Below are 16,747 nucleotides of genomic sequence, written 5' to 3'. Positions count from 1 at the left end.
AGCCAGAGATTGACCAAGATCTACCAAAACCTCACTGGGATCTACCAGTAGATCGCGATCGATCTGTTGGACATCCCTGCCTTAGCACATCACTAACTGCCACCTCATCGCCACCTCCCCAGGCAAGGATGCAAGAGAGGAAACTGCGGCTTTTCAACACACGATACATGCCTAAAAGTAAGCCAGGCCTGCAGCTTTCGCTCTCCCCATCTGATCCATTTCAACTGCTTTTTGTCCGCCCCCCCCCCCCACCTCAATAACTGGCAAAATGCCCTCCGCCAATCCAGCCCTTGGGAGTGGGGTGGAGAAGAGAAAGAAGGGACGTCGTAACAGCCCATCACGCCTCTCCGTCTCATTCCAGAGCTTCCTGGATTAACAGGACACTTGCTCTGTTCACATTTTGGGGACTAGCGTCTCTCCTCCAGAGGGAAGGAATACAGACCTTGCGATGTAGCGGCTTGTGGATGGGGAATAGCCAGGGGAGCCATGGGCAGAATCCGGCCTCGCCGTTCCTGGAGAGAAGGAGAAAGAAATGGGATGCTAATTAGCCCTCACGCGGATACTACAGAAGTTGCAAAAAGGAGCTTGATCTACTGATTTGCAGGCAGGGGGGAGCCATGCAAAATTCCCGGCAGGGTAAATAAGTGCATCCTGGGTGAGACAAGGTGTTGCCGCCACCTTGCCAGCAGCAGGAAACTGCCAGGTGCCTGGCTGGGGATCAGAATAAATAAGGCCAGGGACTCAGGAAACATTGCAGAAAGGCACAGGCTTGCCAGCGATGTGCCATTCCCATGTCACAACATTTGGCAAAGACCCACCTGTATGGCAACAGCGGAGGAACTAAGAGGGCTTGTTTTGTCTTCTATTTATGTTTCCTTATTCAAGGCCTTTGTCTCCTGCCTCCAAGGGACACGGGTGGCGCTGTGGGTTATACCACAGAGCCTAGGACTGGCCGATCAGAAGGTCGGCGGTTCGAATCCCCGCAATGGGGTGAGCTCCTGTTGCTCGGTCCCTGCTCCTGCCAACCTAGCAGTTTGAAAGCACGTCAAAGTGCAAGTAGATAAATAGGTACCACTCCGGCGGGAAGGTAAACGGCGTTTCCGTGCGCTGCTCTGGTTCGCCAGAAGCGGCTTAGTCATGCTGGCCACATGACCCGGATGCTGTACACCGGCTCCCTCGGCCAGTAAAGCGAGATGAGCGCCGCAACCCCAGAGTCAGCCGCAACTGGACCTAATGGTCAGGGGTCCCTTTATCTTTACCTCCTGCCTTCAGCAAACTGCCTTGAGACAAAGGGACAAAGGATACTGTGAAGCTGGAAAAGGTTCAGAAAAGGGAAATCCCAATGATCCAGGGGGTGAAGAAACTCCATTATGAAGAAAGGTCGCAGCGTTTAGGGCTTTTCCCTTTAGAGAAAAGGCAAGCGAGAGGCAATGGGATAGAAGTTAATGAAATTATTTACGGCATGGAGAGAGCGGGTGGAGAAAAGTTTTCCTCCCTCTCTCGTAACGCAGGAACCCTTGGATGTCCAACGAAGCTGGACATGGGAAGATGCAGAACAGAGAAAAGGAAGGACTTTTTCATGCTGCACATAGTTAACCTATGGAACAGGAGGCAGCGAGGGGTCACCGACCTGGGTGACTTTAAAAGAGAACTGGACAAAAGCATGGAGGGGAAGGTTATGGTTGCTCTGCTCTGCCCCAACCACCCCATTCTCACGGGGGCTAACCAGAGGCCTGCGGGAAATAATAATAATAATAATAAGTTTTTATTTATACCCCGCCCTTACCAGTTCAAAAACCGGGCTCAGGGCGGCTAACAACAAATTTAAAACACTTAATTGTAAAAGCAGCATAAAATACAGTAGAAAAACATGAATAACAATAAAATTCAAAATTCAGAAATCAGTTTAGGGGAAATAAGCATTAGATAATCCCCAGGGCTAGCTGGCTGAATTGGTTCTACTTGGGCCAGCGAGGAGACCAGGGGAGAATTAGCTGTGGGGTCTCAGAGTGGGTGATCTTCATAAAAAGGGGAGGGGGAGGGAAGGAAGGAAGGAAGGGAGAGAGGGGAATAAAAGATCAGGCTAAGTTCAAATTGAAAGCCAGGTGGAATTGCTCTGTCTCACAGGCCCTGTGGAAGGAGGTTAAATCCTGCAGGGCCCTGGTTTCATGGGACAGAGCATTCCACCAGGTCGGAGCCATCACTGAGAAGGCCCTGGCCCTGGGGGAGGATAGTCTGACTTCCTTAGGGCCTGGGACCTCTAAACTATGGTTGTTCATGGACCTTAAGGTCCTCTCCGGGGCAGACCAGGAGAGGCAGTCCCGTCCTGTAGGATTTGAGTACAAGAGCTTCCCCCATCCTGTGGTTGCCACCAACTGGCATTCAGAAGCATTGCTCCCCCCCCCCCTGTGTCGGCTGAGTGTGCCCATCATGGCTAGTGGCCCAAAACAACCCTCTCCTCCATGACTTGGTCTAATCCAAGGTTTTAGGGAGATGGTGCAAGGGATCTTCAACATGCAGAAAATCTGGGTCTATGAGAAAGCTGGGAGCTGAACTGAAAGGCCTCGTTTCCTGAAAAGAGTTTCACGCCACCGTTACTTATTTACATTGTGGCTCTCCCCCTCCCCTCCCAAGCATGATGGGGAGTTCCTCCTGCATCGTTCTGCCCTGCACCATCAGCCGAGACGTGTGCCTGAGCGAGGCAGGTGGGGAAGAGCGTCATTCCGTCGTTCACCTGCCAACCCGAGTGTGTTCCCGAGTGAGTGAGTGGAATTTGATAGCGTGTCAATGAGCACTCTCTTCACCCGGGCTGTCACGCAGCCCGCTGGTGACGGCACAGGCCCATCTGTTCCATGTGCAAACAAAATTGCTGGCGCAGCCGCATTCCCGGAGCATCGCTGCCGATCAGAGGCGTCAACCAAGCCCAACCGTGGGGCAAACTCCTCTCTCCTCCCCCCACCAAGACAGGCAGTCACTGCAAAACATCTGGATGGCCCCTCACATGATGGGACCCTTTGCTATGGACTGGACTTGTTGCCTTGTGCATCTTCTTCTTCTGGGATGCGGCAAAGCATTCTCTCCCCATCACCATCAGCACCACCATCACAAGATTTTCTCGCCGTGGGGATTACGGCAATACCAGCCAGGGATCTTTAACAAGTGCTACCTTCCAGTTGTTAAAAAGCGCTCATAAACTAGCCTGCTCAGGAAGAAGCACTAAAGCAAAAGATAAGATGGGAAGCTGGGAAAGATGCTAAAAAGTTCCAAGCAGACTGTCAGATGCTGTTGCGGTTGCTCTAGAGTAACCAGGCAGGACTTCGACCTGTCTTTTACAGGCTTTATTTTGGTGCAAACTATTTACAGTGAGTGAGAGTGAGAGCTGGACCGTAAAGAAGGCTGATAGCTGAAGAATTGATGCTTTTGAATTCTGGTGCTGGAGGAGACTCTTGAGAGTCCCATGGACTGCAAGGAGATCAAACCTCTCCATTCTGAAGGAAATCAGCCCTGAGTGCTCACTGGAAGGACAGATCCTGAAGCTGAAGCTCCAAGACTTTCGCCACCTCATGAGAAGAGAAGACTCCCTGGAAAAGACCCTGATGCTGGGAAAGATGGAGGGCGCAAGGAGAAGGGGACGACAGAGGACAAGATGGTGGGACAGTGTTCTCGAAGCTACCAGCATGAGCTTGACCAAACTGTGGGAGGCAGTGGAAGACAGGAGTGCCTGGCGTGCTCTGGTCCAGGGGGTCATGAAGAGTCGGACACAACTAAAGAACTAAACAACAACAAGGCTTCCTCAACCTCGCCCCTCCAGATGTTTTGAGACTACAATTCCCATCATCCCTGACCACTGGTCCTGCTAGCTAGGGATCATGGGAGTTGTAGGCCAAAAACATCTGGAGGGCCGAGGTTGAGGAAGCCTGGTCTGAAGCCATGAAACGCCACGATTCACAGCGGCCCTCCAGACCCCTGTCCCCTCATCCCAAGCAAAGTAAAGAAAACCTGTCATGAGCTGGAGGGCGGGAAACTGTGTTCCAGAAGATAAGCGCAAATGTTTTTCCAGCTACTGCATCTTGAGAAAGAAAGAGAACTAAAGTCATTCCCTCCCTCCTGTCTGGCTTAGAGAAATGAATGGCTAGAATTTTTAACTACTAAAATAGAAACCAATAGATCAATAGCTGGAAGCCAACAGCTTTATAGCTGGGCTTTCATTTTATAAAAACGGCCTAATTTATTTATCTCTGCAGGAAGTGTTCGCAAAGCTGCGTTCAAACTGTTTAAGGAGCCCTCTTGCCTGCTGTGGACCTGCCTTGGGGCCACAGGAACTTAATAAATAAATAAAATTATGATAACTACTCCCAGGGAGCAAGCCCCACCAGAACGGAAGGAGTTTGGCCCACGGTCCTTTGAGGCACTTCCAGGAACCATGTTCCTTTCAACGGGGGCTGCATCAAGGCCTTTTATCAGTGTGTGATTACAATATTAAGCAGGGGCTTGGGTTCAGGAGGTAGAATCATAGAATCGTAATGTTCGAAGGGACCCTGTGGGTCATCTAGTCCAACCCCCTGCAGTGCAGGAGTCTCAGCTAAAGCATCCATGGCAGGTTCCACATATACACAAAAAAGACATGTACCCGAGCCCTTGGAACCACTCTGTAGTTAGCGGGTAATGGGGGCAGAGAGAAAATCTCCAGTACTCCAGGAGAACGCCAAATGTGAAAAGAGCTTTCAACAGTGGAAAACATTGGGGGAAACCAATTGTTTAAAAAACAATTAAGCAGTGTGTGTGTGTGTGTGTGTGTGGATTTAGATAGATATAGGTACAGATATAGAGATAGGATTGTCAACTGTCATGTATGATCTACTTGATTGTTTTTAACACTCGATTGGGAGCCGCTCAGAGTGTCTGGGGAAACTCAGTCAGATGGGCGGGGTATAAATAATAAGTTATTATTATAATAGTAATATTATTATTATTGATATTCCTGCATTGCAGGGGGTTGGACTAGATGACTCTTGGGGTCTCTTCCAACTCTATGATTCTGTGACACTAAAAATCTATTAAAATCATACAAATAACTACAATAAAAAGAGCACGGCACCCAGTTCCCCAAAGCCTGTAGGAACAATGGCTGCTAATAACACATGTAATAATAAATAATAAAAGTATTATTATTATTATTATCATTATTATTATTATACAGCGTGGCTTACATGCTTAGCAACCCTTTCAATCCACCCCAACCCCAGACACCACCATTCCAGCCTCAGCAAGACGGTCTCCTGTTGAACTTTGCCTTGTGCATTTCTGCGCAGGCTCTTTGCTCACGGGGAAAATGGGCTGCGACACTGGCATGGTGACATAACGGCAAACAAGGCACCATTGTGCATGGGGAGGTCAAGGCACAGTAAACACGGCAGAACCACCTCCAGGGTAAAGGCAGCAAGAGCAGAGCCCAGCTTGGGCAAGCCAAAGTCTTCAGCACCTTGGAGAGAGCACAGGGTTCTGGAATGGATGGAAAGCTACAGCCAGAAGCACAGTCTACCTTGGGAGCCAGTCCTCTGGTAAACCAATATCCTTTGGCCCAGAAGGACTTGGAGGGCCTCTTCCCCACCTGTGCCCTTTCGGATAGGTCAAGGTCAAGCAGCACGGCAAAAGCCAAGTGCAGCATTAATCCGGGGTATGCAAGGTGGGTCCCTCCAGGTGTTGTGTCCTGAAACCTCCATGAGCCACAACCAGCATGGCTAATAGTCTGGGATGATGGGGGTTGTAGTCCAAAACACCCAGATGGCACCACGTTGGCAACCGCTGCATCATTCCATCTTCCACCCCCAAAGAAACGGAATTCTGCAACCTTCAAAATCCTGCAAACTTGCACGCCTCTTCCTTTGCCTATTTTAGTCTTCTGCCGCCAATTACAGGGGGAAGTATTATGTAACACTGATCACCAGAAATCCACACACATTGGAACCTACTTTTGCCTTCCAAAGGGCTGGAAAGTCGCTTTAAAATAAAAAATATCAATATAAAAGCTGCCATGCCCTAGGACGTTGGGTGAAATTCAACGCCATACTTATACAACCGTATTAGCAAACTGAATTATCTCTCCTCCTCCAATGCACTGTTCTAGGGGTTCTCTTCACCCTCCAGAGCAGATTAGGAGGCAGTGCCAGGGGAGGGGAGAAGCTGCCGCCAGTGTACCAGGTTTGCTGAATCCGACCTGCTGAAGTAGCTGTGATTCCTGAATTGTAATGGGTTGGACTAGATGACCCTCAGGATCCCTTCCTAGTCCACAATTTTACAGTTCTATGAATTCAAGAAAATGTCCCGCTTAGATCAGAACAGGTTACAGCAGCCCACAGAGAAGGGTCCCTGTTCTCAAAGGAATCAGAAACTAAAGTAGGAAAGAGAAGCAGAACTGAAAATCTGCTAATGTTGAAAACAAGTATATCTAATTAATAATCCCTGCTCTTCCAGATATTCTTACTTATAAACAACATGTGCATTGTTTTATCCTTATCACATGCCTGCCCACCCCTGGAGCTCCATCCAGAAATATTTTTCCATAACTGTAAAGCAACATTTAGCCAACATTTCTAATCTCTTGTTTTTGAATTGCCGTACTGCTGGCTTTTATTGTTCTTGGGTTTTGCATTCTGCTGCTCTTATTGTGTTTTTATTATTCTTGCAAGGCACGGCGCAGTTTGTTTGTTTTCAAAGGGCAAAAGAAAAAGGCCTCTCAATCACCCACAACACAGACAGACTCTCTTTCGCCACGGCTGCAAGTTGTGCCCCCCGGCTCTCCCCACCTGCAAGAAAACTATTTGCATCTAAGCGAAGGCACTGCCACTCACATGCGCAGATATCAGTTGCCTGATGAGCTTTATTTGTGTTGCAATGAAGCATGGTGACCCAGCGGGGGCAAGGGTCAAAAGGAGCATGTTGGAGCTGGAAAACTACGATGCCTCTGACACCCAGTGGCTGTGAAGGCAATTTATGTCCAACAAATATTTAAAAAAACAAGCCTGTTGTGCAAAAAGACCCCACCTTCTTGCCCTCAGAGAACTGAAACACACCACGCTTAGGGGCTGTGGCAGGGTGGGGGGTTAGGCTTGGCTAAGCGGACTTGGCTGCAAGCGAACAAAATGCCTCAATGACTACACACACACACACACACACACACACACACACACACAGCTCTGTGAATTCATTCCAAGGACTGAAGAGGGAAAGTAGTTAGGCTTGAAGAAGATCTGCTATTAATCATCGCCATAATCATGCATTTAATGAACACGACAGTTCCCTCTCCCTCTGGAGGGACGCGGAGGTTCTCGCAGCAACAACCGCTTTGCGACGCACTCGCCAGAGGATGGCGAGAGCCTGCCAGAGCGGGACGCCAGTGGCGATGCATCAAGGCGCAGCACGACACCCTTTCCGTGGGCTGAAGCGGGAGCCTTTTGAGACGAGGCGCTGCGATGCAGACTGGGCGTCCTTAAAATAGGGGGATTTCCTCGACGCGCCGTTCACATCCAGAGCCCTTGTTGGCTATGCAGGGCATGGCTGGGATGTTCAGGATCGGGGCCTGCGAAAAAGATGTGGAGGTAGATGTGGAGGAGGCCAAGGCAGCGGACCTGAAACGTGTCCTTTCAGCCTGGGATCCTCAGCAACCCCGGAAACCCAATGGGTGCAAGGCAGGTTGCAAAAATGCTTATTATAGGCCAGGCCAACCACCGGCGCTGATTTTTCAGGGGTCAGGAATAACCACACGCCTTCCTCCTGCTGCTTAAGATGCCTCACTAAGCCAGCGCAGAGCACCTTGCTCAGTCTCCAAATCTACCTGTGATCTACCCTTCCTAGGCGTGCTTGCAGTTCCAGCAACAACAATCTTACCAGGTGGCCCTCAGAAGCAGATACAGCCCTTAGGAGACGCTTCCCTATCCTATCCTATCCTATCCTATCCTGTTCTATCCTATACTGGAATGCATTAACATATTAACAAACACCAGCATTTAGGCATACACATTTAATTGAAATATATTTCTTGGCATTTTTATATATAAAGTTGGGACTGTTGACATAAGCAGAACCCTAAGTATAGAATGGAATGAACTGTCTAGGGTACTCTAAAGCAAATGCTTTTGAGGTTATCATAAAAGCATAAGAAGAGCTTGGCTGCTGGATCAGACCAGACGCCTCTGAGAAACCTTCAAGCAGGCCTTGGAAGTTGCAGGGCTGGGAGGCAACCAGAGGGCCAGAGAGAGTTCTCTGGGATTTCAGGGCAAGATGGGCAGAATCCGGAATTCAATTATTCTCTGTCCAGCTTGAACCCTCCTTCTCCATGTGCCAACATTCAGACATTCAGAGTTTCTCCAGTCTCCACAAAGGACGCTTTTTGTCTCTAGACGACAGCTTCGAAGAAATCTCCATAGGTGAAGGCAAGGCCTGTGAACACATTTACACCCCGGCTGCAAGATCCTTTAACACAACCATCGAGAAGGAATGAGGAACGTGTCAACTTGAGTCATTACCACTGTTTACTAAATGAACTCATCCATGCGCCATGCGCCTCTAGTGACTATAGCACCCGTTGCTGGAGCTGAAAGTTGACGAGAGCTCTGATAGGTCCTTCTGAATATTCAGTTCCTTCTGCAAAAGGATTGATCTGAATCGACACCCTCCAAAAAAACATTTCTGAAAACTTCGGCTTTGCATTAACCCTTGAACCAAGTCGCCCTCTCAACCAAAGACAAGTTGACAAAAGATGCAAAGCAATATCTTTGTTTGTGTAGGACCACTGGGAACGGGCAAATTGTGGGGACTCTGTTAGGGGTGAAAAAGGGGTGCCCCAAGCTTCCTGCGATTCAGCCGTATTTTTTTCCTGAGTAAAATGTGGCATACTTTCAGAATGTGCCAGAGCTTCTCAATCGGGTTCGAATGTCATGCAGAGATACAACAGGCAGCCTCTCTTGAGGGTGGGTTTGACTGGGCTGCATCTCGGCATCAGGGACTAGATCTATGTCAGAAACCCCAATCCCAGGGACTAGATCTATGTCAGAAACCCCAATCCCAGGGACTAGATCTATGTCAGAAACCCCAATCCCAGGGACTAGATCTATGTCAGAAACCCCAATCCCAGGGACTAGATCTATGTCAGAAACCCCAATCCCAGGTCACAACAGCTTGTGCTTGAAAGGAGGTCAAAGCCAGGACATCGTGCAGAGATGCAGTAGGAAGCCTCCTCCATGGGACCAGTTCAGGTGCACTGGAGGTTTTTATTAACAAACTGATTCCATGCGACACATGGAAGAAGTTCTCTTGTGAGCCTTGTTGTCCCCTGAAGGCAGCTTTGGGATCATAGCTGCACAATTTGCAACTGCAAGGAAACATCCCCATGTGTCTGGATTACACATTCTAAATTTAGAGATTATTCCTAAAATGCACCTAATTTTTATTTCATGTCACAGGATTGCTAAAGTGCCCGGGGCAGAGTATCATTTTACAATTCCTAAAACCCCTGAAGGCAAATGGAGACAAGCCACTACTCTTAAAACACACAGGCTTTTGCAACTGAAAACTACATGGTATTTTTTAAAAAATGATCTTTGCATCTCTAAAGTTTTGTTTGTCTGATATTTGTTTTCTTTCCCTTTGCTATTGGGGCTTCTTCATATTCCAAAATGGCCTAGGCTGAGATTAGACTCCACGTAGAACGAAGTGTGTCCATTGGGAAGATGCGATGCACAGAGCCAGATTTTCTGCATCCGCCTACATGACGATGCCATGGATGGGGGCAACACACAAGCAGCTTTGCAACCTGTTAATGCTCCTGGATGCAGCTTTGCTGCCGGATTCACAGACAGGGGCACTAACCTCGGAGCTCTTTTTATCCACACTTATTTGACACAGAAGCAGCGCCCCTTCTTGGAGAGCAGGGAGCTGGCCGTAGTCATAGAAGCTTTCATTTCTGCAGTGCACTGTGATGTGTGCAAATATCCTTCAGGGTTGCCTGGAAATTACAGCTAAAGCAAAACAAGAACCTTGCATGGAGTCAGGCCATCTACCTCACCATTGTCTTATACCAGGCTTCCCCAACCGGGTGCTCTACGAATGTTTTGGACTACAAATCCCATCAAGCTCTGGCTGGGGCTAATGGGAAGGCACAGTTTAAAGGGTCTGGAAGGCACTAGATTGGGGGAGGCGGTTCTGTTTCATGTGGACAGGCTCTGCCCCTCTGCTCAGCAGGCTCCCTTTGCCAGGTTGGACCAGAGGCTCTTTCCATTAATTCACCTGCCCGATAAAAAGCAGCAGCCCTTTCCTGCACCTGCCCTCTGCTTCACGCGGCCGCCTTGGCGCAATTTGTTCCGCTAAACCCGTTTAACGCGTGACCTCGGCACCTAGGAAAGGTATTCTTTTAACCATGAAAATTCCTTTAATAGGCCGCATTAGCATCTTGCATCTGCAAAGGCAGCCTTATGGTGAGCGCTGCCTTCTCCCCCGTCCCCTCCCCTCCCAGCAGCCCCACTTTCCATTTCAGAGGCCCGTGGCTTTAGTGCTGAACAAAACATTTGTGAGGCTGGCACCGAGGAAATTTATTTCTTTAATTATTACCCATTTAAGCAGGTCCAGCCATTTCCAGGCGGATCAGCACTAGCTGCTGCTGGGGGCTCATTTATTTTAACTCATCCAGCGACTCAAGTGCTCCTTCCTTGCCGGAAGGGAAAGGCTAAATAGAAGCGCCCATTCCAACAACAACAACAACAATAACAACACACCCATTTTCTGTTGATTTCTTAGTTTCCAAAGGCTGCTTTTAAAGGCTCAGGTGCAAAAGAATAGGACTGGGCACTACATAAACACACACACACTGGACATCTGCAGTCAAAAATTCGGGTGGGTAATTCTGGATTCAGGTGTGCAATTCAGCCCTCCCTCACCTTCCCCCTCCCCACTCACAACACAGGCTCCCTCTCCCCCCATTCACCCACCCCCTTTAGAAGCCACAGGCCCACAACCCAGAGGGGTTCCTTTCAGGAGCAGCTTCAGGGATTGAACCGCACCCAGCAGGCAGAAGAAGAAGAAGAAGAAGAAGAGTTTGGATTTGATATCCCGCCTTTCACTCCCCTTCAGGAGTCTCAAAGCGGCTAACATTCTCCTTTCCCTTCCTCCCCCACAACAAACACTCTGTGAGGTGAGTGGGGCTGAGAGACTTCAGAGAAGTGTGACTGGCCCAAGGTCACCCAGCAGCTGCATGTGGAGGAGCAGAGACGCGAACCCGGTTACCCAGATTACGTGACTACCGCTCTTAACCACTACACCACACTGGCACTGGCAGGGAGTTTCAACTTTATTTTCACGGCACTGCGGCCTCCCCCTATGACTGCCCCACAAATTGCCTGAGACTTGGCGCCGGGGGCAACAATTTGAAATCAGAAAGTCGGCCGCCCAGCTGGGCAGGCGGAATTTAATCGCTCCGCTTCCCAGATTGTGGCCATAACCTTGTTGACTACAAAGGAGCGAGGTTACAGTGCCGATCTTGGGTTCTGCAAGAAAGCTACCCAAAGTCTCCTGGTTAATGCATTATATTACTCTGAGGGTTTGGCACGTCAGAGGAGGCTGCCTGAAGTAAGCGGCTGCTTCATATATCAGAATTTCCTGCACAGAGATTAATCTCCATGTAAGTGGAAGGGTCAGATTGCAGGAACATGACACACGTGGAACCTTTCTGCCAAAGATGCACAGGCAAATCAGCACTCCCAAGCCACGTAACTGCAGACGCAGTTCATAGCCCACGTTAGATCACTCAAGGATTCATCTCCATATAAGAAACTGAAACCTGCAAAGCAGCTCCTCAGAATGGGATTGCTGCAACAGGATGTGCTCGGTGCTTTTATAGGAAATAATAATAATATAATAATTCATTATTTATAACCCGCCCATCTGGCTGAGTTTCCCCAGCCACTCTGGGAGTCTCCCAATCAAGTGTTAAGAACAATACAGCATTAAACATTAAATACTTCCCTAAACAGGGCTGCCTTCAGATGTCTTTTAAAGATAAGATAGCTGCTTATTTCCTTGACATCTGATGGGAGGGCGTTCCACAGGGCGGGTGCCACTACCGAAAAGGCCCTCTGCCTGGTTCCCTGTAACTTGGCTTCTCGCAGGGAGGGAACTGCCAGAACGCCCTTGGAGCTGGATCTCAGTGTCCGGGCTGAACGATGGGGGTGGAATTGTGCTCGGAAACGTACTGGGAGGCAATGTAGAACTCTCAGGACCGGTGTTACGTGGTCCCAGTGGCCACTCCCAGTCACCAGTCTAGCTGCCGCATTCTGGATTAATTGCAGTTTCCGGGTCACCTTCAAAGGTAGCCCCACATAGAGCGCATTGCAGTAGTCCAAGCGGGAGATAACTAGAGCATGCACCACTCTGGCGAGACAGTCTGCGGGCAGGGAGGGTCTCATCCAGAGCACTAGATGGAGCTGGTAGACAGCTGCCCTGGACACAGAATTGACCTGCGCCTCCATGGACAGCTGTGAATCCAAAATAACTCACAGGCTGCGCACCTGGTCCTTCGGGGGCACAATTATCCCATTCAGGACCAGGGAAAGCCGAAGTCCTGCAGCCTCTCTGCCCAAAAGGGCATTTCAGACCAGTTTGCTCTCTCCATAAATCAGCTGCCTTTCCAAGATTTGCTCTCGCGCTAACTGAAGGAGTCAACCCTCTATCATCGAGCTCTGCAGGTGGACAGGAAGATAAGCCCCTAATCAGAATCCATTTCTGTGCGCAGCCAGTGCGCCCTGCACATTCTTTAATGTGATTGAGTTGTGCATTGTGGATGGTCCCGGGAGCAGGAGACTTGCAGTAGACCACTGGCCTTAGGAGTCCGGTGACCACAAAGGGAGCCCTCGCCACTCTTGCCCGCCAGCCATCAGCTGGTGCCCTGCCAGCCATTGCTCAGCAGTCTGCACAGGTCAGCATGGAGCCTGCTCAGCACAATTCACATTAATTGGACCAAAACTCTTCTGGGGCCGACACTCCGCAAACACAGAGGCCAACATCAGCAGAAAACATCTGCAGGGGGATGCACAGCCGTTCGACAGCTCTCACATATAAACCGTTTGTTTTAAACATGGGTTTTCACTCTCCCCTGAAAGGTATTTCACAAGGAAGTTCGAATGTGATCTCAGAGCTACAGGGCGTGCACTGCAACGCTTGCATCCCAGCTGCAAAGGGACTGGAAAGGAAGTTGTCATAGGTGCAAAAAAATCAGTAATCTGAGCGAGGACACCCTTTGAAAAAGTGCAACCTTTGGCAACCTGGTGCTCTCCATATGTTTTGCATTGTGACTCCCATTAGCCCCAGACAGAACAGCCACATGATGCGAGAGCCAATGGGAGCATGTTCATGCTGGTAGCGGCTGATGGGAGTTGTGGTCCAAAACATTTGGAGAGAACCAGCGTAGCAAATGTGCAGGGGGGGCAGCCAGCAGAGTCACCTCGCCTCTTTCTTATAATGCCAGCACTTACACACCTTTTTTTAAAGGGGGGGCGGGTTCAAATCTCACTGTAGATTTTTTGTTACAATCTGCACAAGAAGCTTGTAGGGTAAAGGTAAAGGGACCCCTGACTGTTAGGTCCAGTCGCAGACGACTCTGGGGTTGCGGTGCTCATCTCACATTATTGGCCGAGGGATCCGGTGTACAGATTCCGGGTCACGTGGCCAGCATGACTAAGCCACTTCTGGCGAACCAGAGGAGCGCATGGAAACGCCGTTTTCCTTCCCGCCGGAGCGGTACCTATTTATCTACTTGCACTTTGACGTGCTTTTGAACTGCTAGGTTGGCAGGAGCAGGGACCGAGCAACGGGAGCTCACCCCGTCGCGGGGATTCGAACCGCCAACCTTCTGATCGGCAAGTCCTAGGCTCTGTGGTTTAACCCACAGCGCCACCCGCGTCCCTATCAGTTGGATTACTTGCACCTAAATGTCTAAATATCAGCATGCACTGAGGATTGGACTGTCCTAAGAATTGCAAGGAGGGAGAGAATTGACCACTGTCCCCTCACTCACCCATCTCAACACCTGTGTTTTGCACACCCACACAACGAAGCCACTACCCTACCAGCATACATGAATACTCACATTTAACCCACAGCGCCACCCATGTCAATATTGTTGTTGTTGTTGTTGCAGATGGTGCCGGGGGGGGGGGGGAGCTGTGGAAGAGAGGGACTTGTCTAAGACTAGCTGGTGAGACTAGCTGGCCACAGTAAAGGGTGTCTCAGTCCTGGCTCTTTGGCCCTCCCCATTGCTAGCTCTTTTCCAACTCTTCTATGATTCTATTTTTTCTCGCAGGCATTTGGGGCTGCCATCTAGCAATATCCAAAAACGTTGCAGCTTCGAAGAGGGGAAGGGAATGACCTCCAGAAACTGAGAAAGAGGTCCCAGAAGGGGGGTGGTTGCTTCCAACCTTAACTGCTTCCCTCCCATTTTCCTACAAATTCAGCTGAAATAATAATATAATACTAATAATTTATTATTTATACCCCGCCTATCTGGCTGGGTTTCCCCTGTCACTCTGGGCGGCTTTCAACAGAGTATTAAAATACAATTATCTATTAAACATTAGAAGCTTCCCCAAACAGGGCTGCCTTCAGATGTCTTCTAAAAGTCTGGTAGTTGTTTATTTCCTTGACATCTGACGGGAGGGCGTTCCACCGGGAAGGCGCCACCACCAAGAAGGCCCTCTGCCTGGTTCCCTGTAACTTCGTAACCTGGTTCCCTGTGTTGGTGTTGACCTTTAAAGCCCTAAACGGCCTCGGTCCAGCATACCTGAAGGAGCGTCTCCACCCCCATCATTCAGCCCGGACACTGAGGTCCAGTGCCAAGGGCCTTCTGGCGGTTCCCTCATTGCGAGAAGTGAGGCTACAGGCAACCAGACAGAGGGCCTTCTCGGTGGTGGCGCCCGCCCTGTGGAACGCCCTCCCATCAGATGTCAAAGAGATAAACAATTACCTGACATTCAGAAGACATCTTAAGGCGGCCAGGGAAGTTTTTAATATGTAACGCTGTACTGTTTTTAACACTTGAGTGGGAGCCGCCCAGAGTGGCTGGGGAAACTCAGCCAGATGGGCGGGGTATAAATAATAAATTATTATTATTCTTATTATTATAGTGGTTCTCCCGGCACAGTTCCTGGTAAGAGGCAACGCCGCCTCCTTGGCTGAAGCTTCATCAGATACACAAAACCCCAAGAAGGGGCCTGAGGACATTAAGCAGAGAACAGGTTGCTCGTGTGATTCCCCTGCAGTGACAAAAGGAGGCGGGTGGGCTGGGGCTGCCCTGGGCGCTTGTGGCTGCTCCACAAAACGTAGAAACGGCATTCCCGTGACATTCAGCCCTTCTAAAATTAGCTGGTAAGCAACCAGCCGAGTGCGCATTTTCTTCCAAGCGCTTTTCGTCCTTCCTGGCAGCGATGACGGCCCTTGACAGCTTGGAGCCTGGTCAGCCGCCCCCGCACTCGGCTCTCCTGACGGTGCAAGGGGGTTTCCCCAGCCACCTTGGGAATCCTGCTGATCAGCACACACGTCCCTGGGGAACTCTCTGGCATTGCACGCTGAAGGATCCCAGTGCGCTTGAAAGCACATTGTGCTTTTAACATAAAAGGCTACTGGATCAGGCCAAAGGTCCATCTGGTCCAGAACCCTGTTCTCATAGTGGCCAAGCGAGGTGCTTGCAGGAAACCCCCAGGCAGGATTCCTGTACAAAACCCTCTCCACTCCTCTGGTTCGCAGAAACTTGAATTTAGAAGTATAATGGGTTGGGAGTTACTCGTGCGTAATCCTGCTCCGTTTGAGCATTAGATTGCCTGGTTAAACCCTCCGGACTGCACAGCCCATCTCAGCGTGTCTGCCCTTAGTCACTCGTAGAATCTGTCTGTGGGCGTTTCTTAAAGCGTTGCCAACATAAGAGTTGTTTGACGCCCAATCGTCTCCGCCTCTCACTGCGCGGGAGTCTCCTGCGCAGGGTGGGCGTGGGCAGCGGGGTGCTTGGGCTCTCCTCGCTAACTTCCAACGAAGAGTCCTGGAGCCCCTGCACCTCCCTGTCCCATTGCTCTCCTGGATCCCTGGTGTTACACTCATTCTCTTCCCCTTCTTCCCAGCTGAGTCTCCCCCTAGCGCTGGGACCTTCCCCTGCAGAATCAGAGACCCTCTCCTTCTCCCGTGCCTCTGATGGCAGTTCCCTGACAAGAAGCATTGCCGAATTAACAGGGAGGATAAGAGGAGATATGGTACAAAAAGGGACTAAGGAGTGGGCTATCTTTAAGGAATACATCAAAATTTATGTGGAAAAAGTAGAATTTCTGACAGATATCGAGTGAATCCAGAAAAGGATTAGAATGAAAGGAGAATAAAGTTAAGATAAAAGAAGAGATTAAAGAAATAATGAAATGCGTTTAAGCTAGTTGGAAAAATAAAGTAGCATAACAAGAACGGCTGGAAGTCACTTAGTGGGTGTCTGTATGGGGTAGGTGTGTATGTATGTTGATATGTAGGTATGTTGACCCCTGACCGTTAGGTTCAGTCACGGCCAACTCTGGGGTTGTGATGCTCATCTCATTTTATTGCCCGAGGGAGCCGGCGTACAGCTTCTGGGTCATGTGGCCAGCATGACTAAGCCGCTTCTGGCGAACCAGAGCAGCGCACGGAAACGCCGTTTACCTTCCTGCCGGAGCAGTACCTATTTATCTACTTG

The 16,747-nt window shown here is 49.7% G+C and overlaps 1 protein-coding gene across 1 annotated transcript in view; it reads right to left on the bottom strand.

Moving 5' to 3' along the window:
• ZC3H3 (zinc finger CCCH-type containing 3) overlaps positions 1-16,747 on the bottom strand; it is a 269,931-nt gene that overhangs the window by 79,438 nt on the left and 173,746 nt on the right. Inside the window, exon 6 of the mRNA XM_081204465.1 lies at positions 443-512. Within this exon, the coding sequence (XP_081060591.1) occupies positions 443-512 (70 nt within the window). The remainder of the gene's footprint in view (positions 1-442; positions 513-16,747) is intronic.

This window comes from Podarcis bocagei, assembly GCF_964188305.1.
Source record: "Podarcis bocagei genome assembly, chromosome: 8".
Classification (NCBI taxonomy): domain Eukaryota; kingdom Metazoa; phylum Chordata; class Lepidosauria; order Squamata; family Lacertidae; genus Podarcis; species Podarcis bocagei.
This window is presented reverse-complemented; position numbering and strand designations above follow the sequence as displayed.